Genomic DNA, 24,387 nt, shown 5'->3' on the forward strand with positions numbered 1-24,387 from the left:
TCATGGACTGTTTTACTATCTAGCATTGCATTTCTCAGTAGTTATTATACTAATCAATATAAAATTAAAAATTACACAAAATTTCCAAATTTTATCTATAAAGTATTAACTCAAATATTCATTTCATAAAATGCATCATATATCCTGCATTATCATTTTAAAAAACTCGTTTTAACTTTTTTATCTTTCATTATTATTATTAAACTGTAAAAGGACTCATTTATAACACACACTAATTTATCGAATTTTTAAAAAAAGATCAAAATTTATAGTAATATATCAAAAGTTTTGATATATCATTTTATTTATAATAATAAAATTCAACAGATATTCTTAATATGTATATTTGAAATTATAAATATTATATTTAACACATTATGATATAATTTTACATAATAAAAGTAAAGTTAAAATATTTACATCAATTATTATAATCAATCATTAAGTTTAGATTTAAACTGATTAAAAAATTTCAAACTAAAAAAAAAAAAAAAAATTAATCATTCTCATTATATATGCACATTACTTAAATATCATTTGAAGTCTTCATTCATCCATCACCTATCTTTTGTTACAACCTTCACAATTCTTTCTGAACTTGTTCCACTTGACCATCATAATCATTTATCTTAATGAGTTTTAATGCAGATATCATGCTACAAATTGCTTCAGGTAGCTTTTTCATTCCACAAGTTTTATAACTTCAATCTTTGTCAGATTATTTATAGCTGATTATTCATTCATGAAAGTTAAACACAAAAGTAGTTATATGCATCAAAAAAATGTCTGTAAATATTCATCAGGAAATAAATTGACTCTGTTTTATGTTTATTAGATTAAATCAACTTAAGAGCTTAAAAAATATTTCCATTAAAAAATAACTTCCTTGAATTTATCATTTGAAAGTATACTATGCATAATCATATATTTCAACATTGTTTTTTTAGTATTTTTCTTTAAACATTAAAGAAGGAATTTGGATGCATTACACAGTATCAATATAAGTTTGCCAAGTTTTAAAATATTGTATAAAAAATACTATTATTTATAATGAAATTTTCTTCCGGAGAAAAGTATGATAATTTTTTTAAATTTTATGCCAAGTATAAATTTTCATCACAGTTTATCTTTTAATATTATATATTTTTCCATTAAAAATTATTTTTAATTATTATGCATTAACTTTTTACCTAATTTTTAAACAAATGTGCTATCAGACTATTTATAAAATTCTGTTCATATACTGTATATCTAACTTAGAATGATTTAATTAAAGCAAGAAAAAATATCTATATTAAATAATTTAACTTTATTTTATAGAGAAAACACACTCAACACCTTTTAAATGTGCAGCCAGAATTATTAAATTCTAACATTTTCGGTCATATTAAATGACCTTTATCAAGAATAAACCGAAAAACGGAAAAATCGAACGCTTAAAACATTTGCATTCAATGCAAACGTTAGAATTTAATAATTATGGCTGCACATTTAAAAGGTGTTGAGTGTGTTTTGCTGGTAAGGTATGCAGTCTACGAGTTTTATTTTATAGAACAAAAGAAAGTTTTGTAGAAAAGTGTAGAAACATATTTAATCTCAAAAACTGTATATGAACTAATTAATTTTTTGCCAATTTTGGACCCTCCATATTGAACCTCCTGGTTTAAATATAATTATTGCACCAGAGTAGTGTTGCCACCTTTACAAAATCACTGACCCGGACAGCAGGTCAGGTTTGTTCGAACAGAAGTTCCTGACGCATGCACAATGTCATTTTACAATGTGAAGAGTAACATGCATGCAAGTTCTAAATCAGTTACAGTTAGGAACTAGGGTCTTGCGTAAGAGTAACATACAAGCAAATAAAAAAATTAAAAAAGTGTTGAGAGGCAGGTTGCGCGTCACACGTCATCATAAACAGAGTAACATGGCAAAATGGCAGATGAGTTTCAGTGAGTGTGAGGTCTTTCGTTGTTCAAATGGTGTAAATTTATAACAATATTTGCAAGAACTTTGTTTCATCATAATTTCACAATTTCTACAAAATTCCCAGACAAAATTAACAGTTTACCAGGACAGTGAGTCAATTCCGGACTGTCCAGGCGAAAACCGGACGGGTGGTAACACTACACCAGAGGAATGTTACTTGTAGGAACCAACTTTTCTGCACAGTATCTTAAGGTTGCCAGTGCACATGGTTTCTGACAAAAAATGGTAAATATAGAGCACAACATATCCAGTGTTGTCAAGTTAGTAGATTTTTCTACGAAATCTGGTAGATTGAGAGATTTCTCTCTTTATCTGTAATTGCAGCTCAAAGAACAATTTCAGTTGGCTAGGCTTCACAGACAATGCCTCAAACCCTCTCCCTTGCCATTGTAAGCAATGACATACATTTGCAACCCCTTAAAATGTAGACAAAACTAATAGGCTACAAGCCCTAAGTATTAACATAGCTATTCACAATCTATCATGCTGAGTATTTTTTACTCTAGAACTATTAATAAACTGGCCACAAATAATCAAATAATCATAAACCATATTAATTATTATACATCGTTAGCTCAACACCAGAGAATACAAACAAACTCTTCAAACCTTGTAATAAATTTATTTTTAGTAATGTTAATCCAAATATACAATTAATATTATAGTTTCTATTATTTTTTCATATACATTTTTTATTTTATTTCATTTTAAATTTATATTTTATTTGTTCTATAAATGTTTGCTTCATATGAAATTACAAACTCATAACAAGCAGTTAACAAAGAATATAAACCTTTTTTCAAGGTGCCATTGCAAAATGCCATCATGCTAATGTCACTAACTCAAAAGCAGCCACTGAATAGACAATATTTTTTTTTCATTAAAATTTAATGACAAATAGAAATAGTTACTATTGGTACATAATTGATATATGTATATGAACTTGCTGCATATATAATACATTTACGAAAATTTTCTCTAATTAAACTAGCATTGTGACTGTACTGTAAAACTCAACATTTTCAATAACTCATCACCTGCTCAGTCCATATAAAACTGAATTTGCTGGACTTTTATCAGCAAAATTTTAGTTATTATTGCTTAAACAGAAAATTTAGTATTTTTTTTATGTACTTTCATACTTATTTCTTGATGATGGCTGCTTAACAGATGAAATCGATGCTATTAAGAAGCTGTTTCAGTGAAGACTGATAACTTATTTGATCCTAGAGTTAAGTTTATAGAGATAAAAATTAAATTATTTATATATATATATATATATATATATATATATATATAATATATTTGGACAACATGATGAGTTTTACAGAATGTCAAGTTATTGAAAGTTGAGTTTCCAGGACTCTACTATATAAGAAATTTCACTCACAAAACCTAAAATTTTTAAAAACATGAAATCAGTTAAATAATAATAACTGAAAATAATTGCATTTCTCTAAAATTAATTCTATTTAGCCATTTATTTTACAATTAATTAATAAACTAATTAATCTTAGAAAGAGAAATACAACGAGAATTTTCCTAAACTCAACATTGCTCCACCAATTCTTGAGAAATTGTACCTAAACTAAGCAAATGATATCACTAGCTGGTCAATGGTGCCTTACCATCCTAACCATGGTTTGTGTGGTGAGTGATGTATCAAGGACAAGAAGAGAGAAAACAAAAATGATATAAGCACATTTCTAAACTACTAAAGGTGAATGATGTCTCATACTCTCTGCAATGCTTCCAAGCCAGGGTTTAAGAAAATCCTCAATATTTAGATAATCCAAACATCAATATGAGCTTTTAAGAGTAGAAATGACATCTGCCAAAATGTAATAATAAAAAATTTCACTTACACAAGCTAATTGAAGATGAAGAAAAAAGACACACTACAGCATTTTTTACATATATAATTATATATTTAAAACTTATAAAATTAAAAATAATTGTAAAAATTAATTGAATCTCTCATTTAAAAATATGTAATTAAAAAATTTTATGGCAATTGAGATAAGGTAATTATGAGGAATATCTAGTACATAATATAATAATGTGATATTAAAAACAAATTCTCAGCTAAATGAAAACATTTTTGTAAGTTTATTTTATTTATTTTGAAGCTTTTTCGTGTAATTTTATTTTAGACGATATTATAGTTCAGTATAAAATACAATATGTACAACAAACAAATTCTATAGCAGTTTGATTAATTTAAATAATTTATCAATACAGTAATTCACAATTATCTGGCCCTCTGTATTATCCAATCCAATCAGCCATGTCATGGTTTTCTTTTTATATACAGATATCCCCTATATAAATAACACAGTAGTTAGTTCCAAAAAAGTACTGTGTTATGCAAATCCAAGCTATATGAAACAAAGGACTAGTACAAAACATAGTGTTAGGTTCCAAAATTTAGCAAAACAATACTATTATTTTTTGTAATTAAGAGAAATATGTTTATTAAAGCAATCAATAATTAACTAACAATCACAATCAAAAGCATTGCAATTATAATATTCATTTTTTCTTCACTGCTAAACACTATTAAACAAGAACGTTTTCTTTTTACAAAATATCGTTATTATCTGAGCTTTCCCGTAGACCTTAATCTGAAGTATCAGCAACATCTTGACTTTTTTCTACTTTTTTCATAAAATCTGATATTTTCATTCACTTGCATTTGCCCAAGAAATCTTTGAAATTTAGTATTTTTATGTACTGTACATTGTAGTAACTTTTAATTTAATCTATAAAAATAAAACACAGCAATAATCTTTCAGGTTCATTTAGTACACTATCACCAATGACAACATCTGGTTTACAGAAAAGCTAGAACAGGAAGCTAAGACAAGGAAGAAGAAAAATTATACAATCAGTTCTCATTAAAGAAAACCAGGCAAAAGGCATAAAACATCATCGAAAATTTCAATATTCTAAAATTCATAGGCAAATATGAGACAACAGTGCCGACAGTGTTTGAATTTAAAAATTATGGCATTTTGTATGGGAATGTTGTTTCCAATTCTAGAACCATGTTAGAGCAAAACCATGTTGTATGGGGGATATCCCCAATTCTTGAACTGTGTTAGAGCAAAACAGTGCCATCAAATCTGTAAGCTGGAACTTTTGTATAACATAAGGAAAGTGGAAGGTGTGTATTTTTGTGTTAAGTACAAAATAATTATAATTATTTTGTACTTTTTATTTCAGTACCATATTACTAATCATAAAAATGCAATTGCAAACATTTTCATAAAATATAATAATACATCGTGGTAATTGCAGCCATTTTACTGGCTTAGCTTTTCTGAAAATTTTGTATTAAAACATTATCACATGTACAGTACCACAAAAATTACAACTGAAAAATATGGGACACACTGATGTGCTTAACTATACAGTAAATGCTTTATCTTCAATCTCTGTGTTATCCAGCTTGGCCATCCACGCTGTGATTATTTAGCTACAGCTGAATTGAGCATTATGTAATTAAATACTAGTACTGTAATATCATTTTTTAATAATTAATTCATAATTATTATAGTATTTCAAGTAATTACTCATAAATGGTACTCACAATGAATGTTTCTTATATTAAAAACTTCTCTAAAATCTTAGTACATATAAAATTCCCATAAATGAATTGTAAGACACCAAAAGTAACAATGCATTGGCAGCAGGTCATATGTAATAAATTCATGCAAAATACAATAAAAGTTAAAATTGGTAAAAATAAATAAAATGAGCAATTATTTATTGTGGCAATGCTGGGCTGCAATTTTTAATCATCTTTTAATTTAAAAATTATCTTGTGACTTCCAGTCTAGACCAAAAGTTTGTATATAGTTAATTGGGGTCTCTGGCCTCTAAGCTTTTCACACAGTCTGAATTTTAGTGGTGTCTTACCCTGTATACATCATACTTCTCCTGACAACCAAGTAATGCCAGTCATCCATATAACTCTATACTTGAGAAAATTTTGAAGTGAAATATGCATGACTTCTGGTCTAAACCAGAAGTTCATATATAGTTAACAATGACATCCAGTTCTTAAGCTTTCCATATCCAGTCTGTTATGGCTGTTACTGTGCTGGCTTCTGTACAAGCGAGAAAAATACATATCTACTATAGATAGTGTTCTTATATGGCTGGAAATGGTCCATGAATTTAGCTAACAAGTAAGTTTTCATCCACTGTCAGATTTGTGGCATTTTCCTCTAAATGGAAATTATTGTATATTTCTAAGCCTTTCTCTCCGATAATACGGAGCAGGATAGCTCTCTGCTGCGGAATACTTTTTGCAGGTAAATCTATAGCCATTGTATAAATATCAAATTCCTGCTTCCATAAACTCCAATTTTCTGGATTTGACGTATCCATGGAAAAAGGTTCCAGAGGAGTTAAGGTATTCATCTCGCTTTTTAAATAAATTATAGATATATTGCTTCTAGTTTAAAATAATCGTTATATTAATATACTAAGGAGACTTTCTGTCTTCCACAGCATCCTCCTGGCTGCAAATCGAATATGTATATGACGAATAAAAATAGTGTCAAGAATAAAAAATGCCACAAATGCGTAACTATACACGAGTATGGAAACTGTCCAGCTTTTGGCAAATTTTGTTCTAAATGCAAAAAGAAAAACCATTTTTCTTCAGCATTGTAAGGCGAAGAAAATAAATGAAATTGATAATCCTAATTCCACCGTCATCTCAGATGAGGAAGATTATCTATTGGATAGAATTGTTGTGCTAAATGAAGTCACGCATGAACACTGGGAGGAAGTCATTGAAATAAATGGGAATCTCACTAAAATCAAATTAGATACTGGAGCGGACACTAATGTTATCTCTTGGACGTATTTGAAGCAGTGGACCAATTCTCCAAAGATAAAATGGACTAAGGTCAAAGCCTATACCTTCACACGAGAAAGAATACCTATCGTCAGTGTTGTAACGGTCGGGTGTAACTTGATCTGAGTGTCAGGTCAGGGGTGAAAATTCCTACATACTTTCATGGTCGGGGAGCTGAGTTCTTGTGCAGTCGTCACCCCAGTCAGTTGTATCCGAGAGTGAATAAAGTTAATTGTTAATTAACTATGTGTTTTATGTGAAACAGTGTTGAAAACAAACTCGATATAAAATTGGCGACGAGGAATAATATACAGACTTGCCAGCAGAAATTACAATTCGATATAAAAAGCCAGAAATGTCGTTCCCAGGAACATCAACCAGTGGAGTTCGTTTCGAACCATTCAAGATGGACAGCCAGTGGAAAACTTACAAGGACCGCTTTAATTTTTGCTTGAAGGCAAACCAGATTGAAAATGACCAAGATAAGTGTGCTTTATTTTTTACTGTATGCGGTGAAACTTTATATGAACTTGTAGTCACACTCATAGCGCCGAAAGAAACGACACAAGTTAACTTCAATGAAGTACTTACTGCTCTTGATAGCCATTTTAACCCGAAACCTAGTGAAATCGTCGAATCGTTCAAATTTAACCAGAGGTCGCAAAAACCGGGAGAGAGTATCAACGACTATGTCGCGGAACTACGGAAAATTGCAATGAATTGCAACTTCGGCGCCTCACTAGAGCGTATGTTAAGAGATAGGCTAGTGGCAGGTTTAAGGGATAAAGGAATACAACACGTGTTATTGGCGAAAACGGACACTACTTATAAGGCCATTTTGGATGCAGCATTGGCAGCAGAGGCAGCGTCTAACGATGTTAGCCAGCTTGGGTCAGACGGAAACAACACCCAAGTGTATAACTTAAAGGCGGACTACAAGAGAAAGAATCAGCCGGCCATATTACGCTGTTTTCGATGCACCGGAAGTCATAACCCGAATAATTGCCGATTTGCTCAGGTAATCTGTAACTTCTGCAGAAACAAGGGACACATAGAAAAGGCGTGTATCACGAAACAAAAGAGTGGACAAAGAAAATTTGCAAACCAGGGAAGAAACCAAATTGGGGCACCACGGAAAGAGATATCCAGCCAGAGAGCCAAAGTACACCGAATTGAGGAACATAAAAATTTGATGTCTAACCAGGTCGAGGAATATACATCTCTATTCAAAATACAGGGAAGTAAGATACCACCCTTAAAAATCTTACTCAAGATTGAAAATATACCAATCCTGATGGAAATTGATTCAGGGTCTGGGTACACTGTAGTGAGCGAACGGACCTTAAAAGAAATCAAAATCCAGCGAGACAAGTTAGAGCCAGAAGAAGTCAAATTACAGACATGGACTGATCAGAATCTGGAGGTAGTGGGGACTACAATGGTGAGGGTACAATTTAAAGGAAAAATTAGGAATCTGCCATTGTTAGTAATTAAAGGAAATGGACCAGGACTTATTGGAAGAAATTGGTTTGAACCATTAGGAATCAGAATAGAGGGACTTTATCACCAACATGATGCAGAAGATCTGATACAAGAATTCCAGCATTTATTCAATAATTCAGAAATGGGTCTATTTAGAGGCGAGGCAGTCAGTTTAGCGATAAATAAAGAAGCTAAGCCTATTTTTATGCGGGCAAGACAGGTTCCTTTTGCATTGAGAACAAAGGTAGAACAGGAGTTGAATCGACTTCATCAGTTAGGAGTTATAGAACCAGTTAGAACTTCTAAGTGGGCCACTCCTGTGGTACCCGTTGCAAAACCAGATGGAAGTGTACGTTTATGTGGAGATTACCGCTGCACTGTAAACAGAGAGGCAATAAAAGTAGATGTATACCCATTGCCGGCCATTAACGATATACTTGCTTCACTATCTGGTGGAAAGGTATTTGCCAAGCTTGATTTCAAGGAAGCGTACTTCCAATTTCCTGTGGACCAGGAGTCGTCTGAGATTCTGACTATCAACACATGCAAGGGGTTATACAGAATGAAAAGGTTACCATTTGGAGTGAGTAGTTGTCCAGCTATTTGCCAGAGAGAGATGGAAAAGATCGTAGGAGGTATTCCAGGGACAATTGTGATGATAGATGATATACTTGTCATGGGACTCAATGAAGAAGACCTACATCAAAAGTTGAGGAAAATTCTTAACCGGATTTCAGAAGCTGGACTAAAACTAAACGAAAACAAATGCCTATTCAAGACTAACCAACTTAAATTTTTAGGATATTTGATAGATGCTCAGGGCGTTCGGCCCACACCGGAGAAAATTGCGGCGATCCAACAGGTTCCGGAACCGAAAAACAAACAAGAATTACAAGCATTTTTGGGATTTGTAAACTTCTATGATAGATTTTTGAAAGATAAAGCAACCAAAGCTGAACCCTTATATAGACTCCTTGATAAAAACAAGCAATGGATCTGGAAAAAAGAACACAGCAAAGCATTCGTGAAAATAAAAAAGATGTTAACACCAGAAACATTATTAATCCATTATAATTTAAATAAACCAGTAGTATTATCCTGTGATGCTTCACCATATGGAGTGGGAGCAGTCCTTTCACACATATTACCAGATGGATCCGAAGCTCCTATATACTTTGCATCGAGGACACTTCACCCAGCAGAAAGAAATTACTCACAATTCGAGAGAGAAGTATTAGCTATAATCTTTGGCATTACAAAATTTCATAATTACCTAGCTGCCCGAAATTTTACTATATATACAGATTGTAAGCCAGTTGTGGGATACCAAACTCATAGAATTAGCTGAAAACACAAGACAAGATAAAAGTCTGCAGACTCTAAAGAAACACATATCAGAAGGATGGCCAGTATATAAAAAGTCTATACCATCAAACATCAAACGCTACTACGATTTTAAAGAAGACCTATATCTATGGAAGGATATTATATGTAAAGAACCTGCAATAATAATTTCGGAGAAATAAAGAACCAGGGTTCTACAGCAAATTCATGCTGCACATTTAAGGAATCAATGCTTCACTTAGTAGAGCAAGGAATAAGTTATACTGGCCAGGAATAAATCGTGACATAGACGTAGTAAAATCTTGTAGACAATGTCAAAGGTCAGCTCAGACCAAAGACCCTCTGATACCCCACAGAATTCCTACATACCCATAGCAAGACTCAACAGTGGATATTTTCTATTTGGCCAACAGTCCATATTTGCTAATTGTGGATAGATACAGTGCCTATCCAGAAGTTTATAAAATGCCATCAACTGATGCTTCCAAAGTTATTCGCAAATTCAAAGAAATCTTTTTGCAATTTGGAAGTCCAGAGGTATTGATGACTGATAATGGTGGTCCTCCATTCTTGTCAGTAGCTTTTAATCACTTCTGTGACATATGGAGTATCAGGCATTGTATACATCTAGTCCTCAATACCCCCAGATTAATGGCCACATAGAATGGCATGTGCAAATGATAAAAAACATACTTAAAAAGACAGCAGAAGCAGACCAGTATTTGGCTTTGCAAAATTGAAGAAACACTCCTAGGAACTCATTGCCACCTCCAGGCCAGCTATACATTGGAAAGAACATAAGCTCAACACTTCCATGCAAATCATCCCATTATCGCCAATGCCTATTTTCTAGAGAGGATATCCAACAACAACTGGAGCAGAACCAGGCCAGGATGTCAATGTATTACGACAGAGGTAGCGTTCCCCTCAATCCGTTGAGACCGTCGGCGCGTGTTTTAGTACATACAGGAAAAGAATGGTCCCCGGCAACTGTTGTAAAACCTCTAAATGAACCCAGATCATGCTTAATAGAAGACCCACATTGACAACAGTACCAAAGAAACAGAGTGCATCTGAAACCGAATCACAGCCCCAGAAAAGCACCTCAAGAGAAAGGTGAAAAAAAAACAAGAAAATGAAAAGGAACAAACTGAGGAAAAGAAAGAAGTAGGAATCTCAAAAGAAAAGGAATTTCAAACTACAACACGAAGAACTAGATCAGGAAGAATCATTAAAGCGCCTGTTTGACTTAATTTCTAAATATGTATGTACTTAAGTTTTAAGTTTATGTGTTTTATTATTTCAAAAAGAAAAAAAAACATGTTACAGAGCTGGCACCACCAGAGGGCAGGCAGGAACAGACGTCCATGACTCGTGTAAGAGCGGAGATCGCATGGGCCAATAAATTCTGAAATAAAATACTTAAAGTAAGTGTGTCTATGCTTCTGTGTCTCGAAAGGATTTAAGTACTTTATAAATAGTTTATAAACATAAACAAACCACTTAAAACACAGTCATGATTTTCATGTATCTAACTCTGTTCTCAAGATTGACAAAGGATAGACAGACAGAGGGAATGTTCTACAAAAATCTGTTGTTCCCTCTGTAAATTAAATTTTAGGAATTTTATCAATTAACTTATAAATTACTATTTTGTCTTAATTTTAAATGCTAGATTAAAAGTTACAGATGAATGCTTTCTCGCCTCAAAATGTTTACCATTAAAATTATCCAGATGTTTATCATATTTGGCAACCTCAGAACAAGAGTCCAATTTCTGGTGTTATAGCCTTAGCATGTGGAGTTTGCTTAAAAGCAATTGCTTTAACTAATGCAATACAGATCCAAGTCAAATTTGTTGTTATATCCCAGGTGCAAAAAGAAGAAAATATGACAAATATTGGGTAAAAGTTTTTGTTAATTATCTGAAAACTACAATTTACTGATGTGAATCATTCTCGCTCTGAGGTCATCATTTAACATATTTATTGAGACAGAACACTAGTAAAGCTTCTTCTATGTGGCTTATTGAATTCAGTTCATTCTCAAAATTTGAATTGGAAAATTTTGATTAAACCTTATCATTTTACAGAGTATGAGATGAGAAATTAAAAATGTAATAAAAATTAGGAGTACACAATTTCATTTTGAGATACAATGTTGCTAGCACAAGCACATGTACTTTTTAATTCTTTTTTACACTAGTGGCAAGTAATCATTGTAAGAACCTGAGCTAGTGTAAATTCGACAATTTTAATCATTTTTAGTTTTCGTTCAAATTACTTCATTTCACAAATACAGTAAAGGAACTTTGTAAGATTTTCCCACCAATAACACTTCCTCCACACAAACAAAGAATTGAGTTGTTGCTAGCAAGTCAATAATAACTGTTCTGTTACTTTAGTTATAAAAGATTTCTCATTTTCAAAGAAACAACCTTTAAATGCTGTTTTCAGTTCTAATATAAAAGCAGATTGCAATTAGTACAAGTACTTTGTGGCGGTTTGACATACTCCTGTTCGGACTTTCACCTCACTGCGCACTCCAAACATTCATTCCACGGTTGATGTAATTATATTCCCTTGTATATACTTAAGTAAAAGGAACTCGTGACGACCATTGGACTCCTTTGCTGTCCAGTATCAATTCTCCGGCATGACGACGACGACTCTACTCATGGATGTAATCGGTGACTGACTCAACCGATTTTCTTCTCAAGGAGGTGTGGATCTGTGCCCTCCTCAACCTAATGCATTCTGTGAAAATGCCATAGTATTCAAATTCATACTATTTAAAGCAATTGTAACAGTCACGTAATAATTCGTTCCAGCCTATTGAAAATAGCAGAAACTTTAAAATATACTATAATTTCCTGTTTATAATTCATAGGGATAAATTTTTGGCAATTTAATCATTGATGAAAAAATTTATTGTAATATAATTTGAGTTCACTTGAATTCACCTCTTTGTTTATTTGCTTTCTTGGCACACCGTCAAAGAAATGATGTAATTTGTAGAACATAATAATTGGGCTGCAATTTGAAAAAATTGTAGACCTATAAATTCCCACCATTATCCATCCATCTTCCTCAATCTCGAAAATGTAATTTGATAATTCAAATGAAAATAATGAAAAAATCTAATAATAACTGTCTCAGTAAGAGGAAAATTTCCGTATTTTCTAATATTGTCAATCTTTTAATATTCATTCTTTCTAATTTTTTAAATGACTTTTATATTGTCGAACAAAATATTTGAAAATTTATAAAATTTGAATAATTTGTTTGTTTTTAATTTGTAATTTATTCTAAGAAAATATTACACAACAATCACAAATGACAACTAAACCTAAATAAAAACTTAAAATTGTCAAAAACATCAAATGAATACCAACTTACACAATCAGTAAATTCATAATGCTGTATCTGAAAACTAGTTTTTGTAATATATATATAAAGATAAAAGTCAATTCAAAAGAATTATTTATGGTAATACTGAGATATCATCTGTTTTGTTTTATTTTTTATTAATTCAACATATAACTTAATAACAAAATTCTGAACAAAAAAAAAAAAAAAAAAGGGTTTTCTTTACAACTTACTCAGTCCTTAATGATATAATTTTGTTTTCAAATTTTGTGTAGCAATATATTGTACAGGGTGATCAAAAAAATCATGCACATCAAAACATTAGTTCATGTAAATTCTTTTCATTATGTCTCTTGCCATAAGATGAAACTGGTGACTGCTGACTATTAATAGAAACTCTGATTTTTGTGTGAAAGTTATAAAATTGGCTGCAGTTTAGATTTGTTCATTGAAGAGTTCGTCAATGTGTTGTTTTGTGTAAAAGTTATAAAATAAACTTTCCCACAAAACAAAGCTATACTGCAATAAACAAAGCCCAGGAACAATACATTTCATTGTTGAGCATTATTTTACCAGTCACTCTTACAAATATGTTGCAGACAAGTTTTATCGGAAATACCCAGATTCTGCAGTTTTTGTGAGAACTTTAGTGATCACCTTATTTCTGAAGGATTATGGCCCCATGATTGCCAGATTTGTCACCCCAGATTTTTTCCTCTGGGGATGTCTCAAAAGAACTGTGTATGAATATAATCCAGACACAATAGATGAGATAGAGGAACATTATAATAGCAAATGCCGGCATGTTTTCAGATGCTTCACAAGGTAGCATCAAACATAGTAAAAAGAGCTTGTGCCTGCACTCATGACAAGGAGGCCATTTCAAACATATATTGCAATAACGTGATTTGATTTTGCTTTACTTAAAGATCAGATTATAAACTTTTTTTATTACCTTCTGTATTTTCATACATTAACCTCACAAAATAATATTGATTCCTAACATACATGCATGACTTTTTCAATCATCCTGTATAATTATGAATAATAATTTCTAAACTTAAATATTCCATGTTTCAGAATGTTCACTTTTAAAGTCTTTTAATCAGAAGTTTATAAAAGAAATCAATCATCAATTAAGTAGCATCTTCTTTTAACTGATTTTTTTATATAACTTAAACTCAAAGTCTAGTTTTTTTTTCCTTTAATGTTTTAAAGCTAAAGCAAGAATTCCTTACAATTAAAATTTTGAATTTAAAAATAGGTTATAAAAATTATGAAATATAAAAATATATTTTCCTAAATACAAATAAGACTTACATTTAGACAATTAAATAGAAGAATAATATACCAGAATTAATCAAAAAGAAAAATTATTATTATAGTAATTTATAATAATATGAAGCTTACAACTTACTAAAAAAAGGGGTTATTGAACCTTTTATCCTGCAACCTGTGCTAGAAAAGAAACGGGAACTTTCTTGTTTATCAAAATTTCACATTAAATATCCAGTAGACAATAAAGATACATTGTTCCATATTTTGGAAAGTTGGGTGTTATTGGTAATTAAAAAATTTACTAAATAACCTATATTCTTAATTGGTATTTACAAAGGATTTTATTTCATCTGGACTGTACTGTTGTGACTGTATGCCATATTAATGTATATATTAATTTAGGTATAGTTTTAGTCCTCCTTTGTTCTTTGTTTCTTCTTCCTTCCAGAACTTTCCTTTCTAAACTCTTTTCCCTTGGGTGAGATGACAGATTCTTGGAATCATGGAAAACAATGAAAGAAAGGAGGCCCTGAGGCTGGTTAGACAAAAGGAAAGACATTCTTGGGTCCAGACCTTGTGGAGGACAGACATCAAATGCAGTGTTGCAGATCATGAATGGCAACGACTGGAGAATTCGAGAGTTTGAGAACTGGAATTTTATCGTGGTTACAATAAAAAAAAAGAAGCTGTAGTAACGAGGTGCCAGGAGGAACTCAGCAAAGACAATGATGACAGACTTTTTCAGAAAAAAGTTCAACGTGGTATCCCCACCCAAAGAATCGTGAAGTCCAGCAGAATCCCTTGGGTATTTTCATTTCCTTATTCTATTTTATCTTTCTTTTCTCTACCACCTTTTTTCTTTTTGTTTTAAGTTAGCATCATATAGTAATGTAGTTATACGTTTTTCGATCACTGTATATTTGTTGCAAACGATACATTTGTCGTTGTACACTGGATTATTGTTTGATGCCTTGTTATATGAAATTACTGCAGAGTTGGAATCTAAAAGAACCTGTTCATATACGCGAAATAAAACACTTGGTTTGACTATACTGTTGCTTAGTTATTGTTGTCTTTCATTTGTCGACCTACGTACATTTTGCAACGAACATCACACTATAATATATTAATCTTTTTAACTAGAAAATTAACCCTATATAACAGTAAATGCTTTATTGCAATTTTTGTTGCTGAATAGTATTAGTTATTTTATGATTGGGATTAGTGTTACCACACGTCCGGTTTTCACCCGGACAGTCCAGGAATTGGCTCACTGTCCGAGTGAACTATTAATTTTGTCTGGGAATTTTGTAGAAATTGTGAAATTACGATGAAACAAAGCTCTTGCAAATATTTTTCTAAATTTACACCATTTGAACAACAAAAGACCTCACGCTCACTGAAACTCATCTGTCATTCCACCATGTTACTCTGTTTATGCTGACACAACCTGCCTCTCAACGTTTTGTTTTTTTTGCTTGTATGTTACTTCTATGCAAATCCCTAGTCCCTAACTGTAACTGATTTAGAACCAGCATGCACGTTATTCTTTGCATTGTAAAATGGCATTGCGTATGCATCAGGAACTTCTGTTAGAACAAACCTGACCTGCTGTCCGGGTCAGTGATTTTGTAAGGGTGGCAACACTAATTGAGATAGAGGAAAACTGGTACTAAAAATATTTCATTTCTGACATTCTTATTAAGAAACTTAAAATTATACGATGAAGCTTATATTAACCACTATATCATCCATAGATGTGGTCGATATAGTGATAAGCTCATTTCATTTATACTTTTAGTATATATGTTAGCTCATTTGTATGGAAATGTGAATCTCGGAGTGTGTATTTTGTGGTTTATTCATCGCCATAACACACGCGGTGATATACTGTGGTATCGACTCATATTTGCATTAGTGTGATTTGTTTAATTTAACATTCTATATGTGGGTTCTTCGCATATACTATGTTAAAAACTGTCACTTTATAATAATATTTAGAAAAAACAAAAAATAAAATCATTATTTTAACTTTATTTAACTATTAAAAATATATATAAGAATCGATGGGTTTGATTAATTAGTATAATCCTCAATTCGCGATATATTAACACACTACGAGATATAATGTAGTGTGAGGAGCATTCAATGCTACGTGAAGACATTCTTTTCACAGCGATTGTTGTTGCGATAGAGAACGCAACTAACGTTTTTCGGCCATCGCACCCGAGGCCTCTTTCAGGTGGAATAAAAGTCATCCCCCAGAACGGCTCGTGGGGGCCGAAAACGTTAGTTGGTTCTCTATCGTATACAACACTGTGAAAGGTTTTAGTCTGTGTCTCTGTGTTACGCACTACAGAGTTACTAGAAGAAGTCGCTTAATATATTTATTTAATAGATTTACAGAAAACCATATCAAAATCATTTCTTCTAGGAAACTTATTCTATTCATTATTGCTTATGTCATTAACTCAAAAACTGCATCTTACAGCATCTTAATATTAGTTCTTATGGTATTTAGGTAGCTTGATGGTTGGTGTTATTTCTTGGTAAAAATATATACTTCAAATAAGAAAGAATAAAAATTAGAAATTTTCATACAGTCAATTTACATGTTAAAAGATCATACTTTAATTTTTTTGAAAAAATTGTCATTCATAAATTTAAATGAAAATAGCCTGCTGAGTTTCCTACACAAATTAATTAGTCCAAAACAATACTTGCCTTGTCGAACATCTTTATTTCATAAATGAGTCAGGGATTGACTATTCAAATTTCAAATACTCAATCCTGAAACCGCATTGACATGTAATTTACTGAGTTTCCTATAACTATTTAGTTCTTACAGGAACTTCCTAAATTAAGTGTCTCAACTCGATTCCAGGATTAACTACTTGAAAATGTCCTATTCGGAGTACGTACAAAATTTTAGAATACAGTTCCAAATATTTTCAAATTAGCAAGAACCTATTAGTACTATTAGAACTTAACAATTTATTTGGTTTAATACGGCTAGTCATTTCAATTCTAAAATAAAATTGTTTTATTTTTTATTAAATAAATAAGAAAAGAAAATGAATATTTGATTATATTAGTTTTCAAAGTTTAGTATGATGAGACCTAGCCACAAAAATTATTGAATAAATATCTGTTTTTGGAAGTTAGAAGACATACGAGTAATCATAAAATTAAATTAAAAGAAAAAATTTGCTACAGGATTATAAATAATTCAAATATTGATTGTCAACATAATGCTGAAATTGTTACTACTATTTATGCTTTACTTTTAGATTTAAAAGTCTTAGAAAATGATAAATTGAATCATCACAGACTGATTTATTGTTAAATGTCTTATATAAATCATTATATAAAATTAAAATAAAAGAATGTGACTTTCATTCTTAGAATGATAATTATAGGAAAAAAAAATCTTTCGCAAAACTTTGTTATTTATAAACCATTTGAGAAAATATTTAAAAAACATATCACTGTATATTATTAAAAGAATAAAATGAATTATTGCTTGTGCTAATATACTAATTCAATAAAGAATCAGTTTAACTAAAAAGTTTATAATTACTGTAATATCATATAGTGTTCGTGATTGCTTGTAAATTCATTACAAGAAAATTACACAATAGATTCATTTGATTTGGGAAACTAATAAATTCAATCGCAGTTTGAACTGCAAAATATTACAATATTTTAAGACTAAATAAATTCATCTGTATAAATAATCTTTGAGTTGTTATCAACTGAAATCGGTGGCGTAGCTAGGGAGTGCAGTAGGTGCTGTCCGCACCGGGCTCCCAGAAAACAATAGGTCCACGTGGCCCCAAAATCACGAAAAAAAGACCCGAAAAATTTTTTCGGGGGCCCACAAATCTGGTTCCGCACCAGGCCCGGTGAATCCTAGCTATGCCACTGACTGAAATCATTTATTTTAATTTTAGAAATGAAAAATACTATCTTATTTCATGGGATAAAAGCTTTACATGTAAGGATTTCTATAGAAAGTGAAAAATTTTCCTGTATATATTATATTATTCTTATATCTAAATTTAAAATTATGTATATACAAATAAGATATAAAAATAAACATTAATTAATAAATATGGAATTATATATATGAAAAATTTTTAACATTATATAACTTGCATACATTAATTTTGAAGAACATTAATAAAATATTACAGATATTTAAATTTAAAAAAAACTACTTCGTGTTCATTAAAAGACTATTCGAATAGTTAAACGAGTATTATTAGAATAATCTGTGAATGAAATGTAATTATACAACAGTAAGTAGCCAATTTTTGTAAGAGCATTTTTCTTTATATATGATTTTTATTGAAAATCATCATAAAGCTATAAATAACAATTTTTGCCTTTTACATTATTTTAATTACTGCACGTCATGTTCTAATTGTTTTAACATTAGATAATTGAATTCCATAAATCAATATAATTCACATTTTTATAGAAAACAGCACAAATAGATTGTTAATATCTGCGAATACTTTGTGACTAAGTAATAAAATATTTTATAATTAGACAAACAATAAAGCAATTTATTAACTTAAATTAACATTATAAATATGTATAATGTCATTTTTATAAATTATGGAAGTTATTAAAAAATTCGTACAAGGTTGATTTAAATCAAGAGATACTACTGTAATTATTAGCATTAAAACTCATTTCTCCCTCCTCTCAAATTTTTCTGGATTTTTGATATTCTGGTACTAATCAATAAAACTCCTCTATTATATGAAGTCAGATTATATTGTTCTGTTTGATATAAAAATTTAATTATTAAAAGTAAGTGGTATATTTATGTCTTATCCCCATTGTAATTTCAAAGAAATCATGTTTTATTCATTGAACAGCACAAATTCATCCATCATTTCAGAAGTTGTGATATAGAAGTTTAAAAAACCTCGATAAATTGTTTTCTATAAATTTCATTAGGTTTTAGTTAATTAAAATTAATTAGATATGATAAAACTACGAAAAGACACAGTATTTACATTTATAATATCCGATACATTTTCGACACAAAAAAAAAACTTCTAAACAATCTTTACTAAGTCTCAAAACTTTATTAATTACTAGCGAGGTTGGGGTTGAAGTTTTAAATGCGAAAATGTGTACGTCGGACGTTCGGTGGCGCTTTCCCGTAAGCCTAGAAGTTTCACAGTGGCGTTTGGAATGTCGAAGCATGATTCCGCCGACTTTCCAAACGCCACTGTCAAACTTCTAGGCTTACGGGAAAGCGCCGCACGAACGTCCGACGTACACGTTTTTCGCGTTTTAAAACTTCGGCCTCAACCTCGCTACGATTATTTGAATTATTAGAATATGTCAGGTATTTTTCAATATTTTATTTCTTATTTTATTATTATTTATATATTTTGTAAGGCAGATTTTATTCTATAATAAATTAATGGAATATTTTAAATTAATATTTTAATAATTTAATATTTTTAAAATCAATAATATACTAAAGGAAGACGGAAACTTATATCGAAATAAAATTTTAAAGTGTATCATTTTAAGTTAAGGAAATAAAATATTTAGCATAAATTGACAACACGCTTTTTTATAATTAATTTGCGAAACTTTTATCATATTTCATGCTCTTTTTAACATTTAAAACATCTAAAAAATTTGATACAACATTAAATTTGTTGATTAAAATTTCAATTTAAAATATGATACATATAAATATACTTTATTAATTATTAAAAACAATGTTTATTTGTTACAGTATAATATATTTAATTTGACAACCATTGTAATGGTTTCATCTTATTAATTTTTAACTTAAAAATTTTATTTATATTGGAAATTAAATAATAACTTTAAAATATCTTTAATAAAATTTTGTTATTTCGTGCAAGTTCATTATTATTATTATTATTTTGATTTTTATATTAACTGAAATATCAAAATTTAACCGGAAAAAATGAAGTACGAATTTCATTTAAATATTTTAAAATCAATTTGCAAAGTAAAAATTCAACAAAACAACAAAATTAAATATAAAATTGATATTTTATTTCTTATTTTAAATTTATTCTGTATCAAATTAAAATTATAAAAGGTTAAAAGTTGTTAATGTATTAGAATGGAGGAGAAACAGTTATATTAAACGATTTAATTAAAATTAATTTTATAAATTTACAATTAAAGCGATGAAAATTTCTTGGAATTTATATATTTTAGCATTCGAGTGTTTATAAATGATTAGAAATTTAAACTTCAATATCGCAAAATTTTTAATAATAAACTATAAATATTTATTTAGATACTATTTTATATTAACAAAATTGCTTATTATATTTAATTCTTTAAATTAATAATATCTCGTTTTGACAACAGATGGCACCTTACTTCCTTAAATTATTAATTCTGTATTAATGTAAATATCCAGGAAGGAAAAGATATTTTTTAAATGAATTTGACACTTAAAACAGTATTCGTATATGTTAGCCTAACTGTCTTTATTTAAAAAACAAACGAATAAGAAACAATTTACATTACCGAAATCCAGCGGATCACTTTAATCTTTTTACTAAAATATATTTAAATGCTTTATATTAATTTAGCTGATAAATTAGAATTTATAAATATATAAAATTGAATCTGAATACAAATTTGCATAATAATTTTTTATGTATTTTTTTGAAATTTTTTAATTAAAAAGTAAGTAAACAAACCCAACATAACATATTTATAATATTGGTATATATATAATACTATAAAATAATAGTAGGATATAGGTCTATTATGATTTTAAAGGAGAAAATAAATTCATGATAATAAAAATAAACTAATAAAATATTCTAAAAACATGTATTAAAGAATAAATTAATGATTCTTCTTTTAAGTAAATATAGAGTCATTGAAATTTACGCTCAATATAGAAAATAATTGATTTCTTTTAAAGCAGCAATTACGGTTTGTTTGCTAAACCGGAATTATCATATTCAATAACTGTCTTTTAAAGTATAATTATCAAGTATTATATTCAATTTATGATCATTGTATATTCTATATTTTAAAACTGTATTAAATCTTAAAGTAAACAGATTAGAATTGACCTAATTTGATCAAACTTTTTGCACTTTGAGAACGACTGAAAGTTGTTATGCAGTTTCTGTGTCAATATCGTCCGTAACTTACTTACTTATTAAAAACAAATAAATACAATGAGAATATTTGAATATTTTTTATTCATAAAAAATATTAAATTTTTAAAGTTTATATATTTGATCAAATAAGGCAAAGATTTCTAAACATATTCTATATTATTGATAAGATAGAAAAATAAAAAACTAACAAAATTTAATGAAAAATGCATCAATTAAAATAATAATATAGAAAATATTGAATTTTTAAAATTTTTAAATAATTTTTATCATCATCTAAAAAGATCTGTAATATTTTAAAACATAAGATCTGAAAAAACGAGTGAAGACTCATATTTTGTTCATTTAACAAATATATCTCATAGATCTAATTTATAAGAACACGAGATCCATTGATTTATTACAAATATTACATAAATGCTTGAACTTTCAGATGAGTTTTAAAAACATTACATTGTTAATAATAGCTGCAATCAGGATAGATCCATTCTTCTTTATAATCATCAAATACTGTATATCCTATATGATGGAAAATATTTAAAATACAAATTATTACACATAATAAGTAAATTTATGTACTCATGTAAAATAAAATGTAATATATATTTATAAAATGGAATACATTGTTAAGCTCAAATGTTTTAGTTAAATTAATAAACTTAGAATAAGTTTGACAAAATGTGTTTATTAAAATGGAAGATAAGTCACTATAGTTGAAAAGTAAATTTCCAATTAAAAAAAAATATGTTTTTGTTTTGAAATAGACATAAATTAAGTCAATACTGTATAAAATTTTAAAATGTGTTAAATAATTTTCCCATTTTTCCATTAATTGAATCAAACTTCAAATTAACTATTAATATTCGCATTAACATAAAGATTTCTCCATTGATTTTTGTACATGTACAAATTTAATACGAGGTTATTTACTTGCATATTTAAAATGTATAATACTAAGAAACGTAATAGAGAAGCATATACTTTTTCCAGCTATTTGAATCACAAATATTTTTAATAATATTAATTTAAGATTTTAAGTAAAGGATTTGCAAATCTAAAAAGATGGAAACACTACAAATCTGTTAAACCAAAACATATAATTTACTTCTTATGAAGATTGCTATACTATTATACAGATTTTGTTGTTTAATAAATTTTTTTCCTTCAAAATTTTATCTTTTACATTAAAAAACGAATTAATTTTACATTCCAAAGATATTATTACACATATTAAACCAAGATTAAACACAGCAGTGCATTATTTCTTCACGAGTGCCCGGGCAAATTCGAATTAGGGGGCCCCCACATAAAGCATTGACTTCAAATATTTTTCGGTTAACGTTACCTATGGTAGCAAACATGGCGGCTCGTCTCTGAAACAGTGGGGACGCAAGTTCTAACCTAACCTATTCTAATAAATTACCATAATTATTAGAATAGAGGTAATTTATTAGAATAGGTTAGGTTAGGTTAGGATGTGCGTCCCAACTGTTTCAGAGACGAGCCGCCACATTCGCTACCATAGGTAACATTAACCTATTTTTCTTCGCAGGAATTTTTGGGGAATCCACTGGTAACTTCATTTGATTTTTAATGTGATCTCTGGCAGTTAAAGTTCTGCACTGTGCAGTGTGCCATGCAGCAACAATCTAGGGTGTCCAGATATGACCCAAATTGAAATTTCAACATTCTTACTACAGTAATGAGTTTATAAAAGATTGGTTTGGAGCCCATTCAGTAGGGGTCCCAGGAAATTGCCCTTTTTGACCATAGGATAACACGCCACCGAAAAATCATTCATTAAAGGTCAAACAGTATGTAAATCTTGGATTTACTTAAATGATAAATTAATTAAATTATTTTAAATTTGCAACTGTTTTAATTGCTGAAATGTATTTGAAGTAGTTATTAAAAAAGAAAAAAAAAATTTTATTAATTTACTTGAAAATTATTGATGTTAAAAATACACATTTTTTAATTAAACATGATCCATTATAATGAAATAATTAAGCCTGGAAGAAAGATCAAATGACGTTTTTGAAGCACATTGAAACGTGTGTGTATCATTCACTGCAGAGCAACGTCATGTTTTGCAGCGTAACAAGCTTTACAAGGTTAAATTTTCACGCGCCTCGTTATTATATAATTAAAAACACTTCTTTATACACCACAGCTTACCTCGGATAATGAAATATTTTGTCAAAACATCTAATAAATTGACGTTTCCCTCCACACAACATGGAGAAGTCCATTCTGTCTACTACCGACATCTAACGGTGAAGAATAAATTTATAAAAATTTCACACGTTTAATTTTCTTAACGTATTTTTCTACGGAATAATTTTTTTGTTTTGTTAACATTAAATTTAATTGAGAATAAATATTAAAGAATCCATTTATATATATATATATTATTTTTCTTTATATAATTCGAAATCTAGTAATGATATCTATGATTGCATCAAATTTTCAAATTAAATCTTATTAAATTTCAAGTTTTAAAATTAAAATTAATCATAAGTTAAAAAAAAAATAATTAAAATATTTTAAAACTAATATATATATAAAATTTTTATAATAATAAAAAAATGAGATATTTGAAAAATATTTTTAATAAGTTATATTAAAAGCGCCACCCAATTAAAATAATAATAATGATACTTTTCCATTTTAATCGCTAAAAGAAAATAATTGTAATAAACTAATAAAAAAAAAATTACTAATATATGAATTTTAACTTTAAAATTTTTCTGCATAAAATAATTATAAAATTAATCATTTTGTTTCGAGATTAAGAACTTTTGTTAAATGCAGCCTGTTGCTACGATACCATTGACGTCAGTAATTAGCAGTGCGCAAGCGCATTATTTGATATTTTAATTGCATAGACATTTAAAAACGT

At 29.4% G+C, this 24,387-nt stretch overlaps 1 protein-coding gene across 3 annotated transcripts in view; it reads right to left on the reverse strand.

Moving 5' to 3' along the window:
• Positions 1-24,387, reverse strand: part of LOC136971600 (uncharacterized) — a 63,876-nt gene that overhangs the window by 28,535 nt on the left and 10,954 nt on the right. For 2 of the 3 annotated variants that reach the window (XM_067266068.1, XM_067266069.1), the window contains exons 2-3: positions 23,664-23,755; positions 21,939-22,004 (exon numbers count right to left, since the gene is read on the reverse strand). In XM_067266068.1, the coding sequence (XP_067122169.1) occupies positions 21,939-21,989 (51 nt within the window). In that variant the 5' untranslated portion in view covers positions 21,990-22,004; positions 23,664-23,755. Of the gene's footprint in view, positions 1-21,938; positions 22,005-23,663; positions 23,756-24,387 lie in introns of those variants that run through there. The other variant, XM_067266071.1, reaches the window with a different exon arrangement.

The sequence above is a fragment of the Centruroides vittatus genome, unplaced genomic scaffold, assembly GCF_030686945.1.
Source record: "Centruroides vittatus isolate TY-2023 unplaced genomic scaffold, ASM3068694v2 contig_2634, whole genome shotgun sequence".
Taxonomy (NCBI): Eukaryota; Metazoa; Arthropoda; class Arachnida; order Scorpiones; family Buthidae; genus Centruroides; species Centruroides vittatus.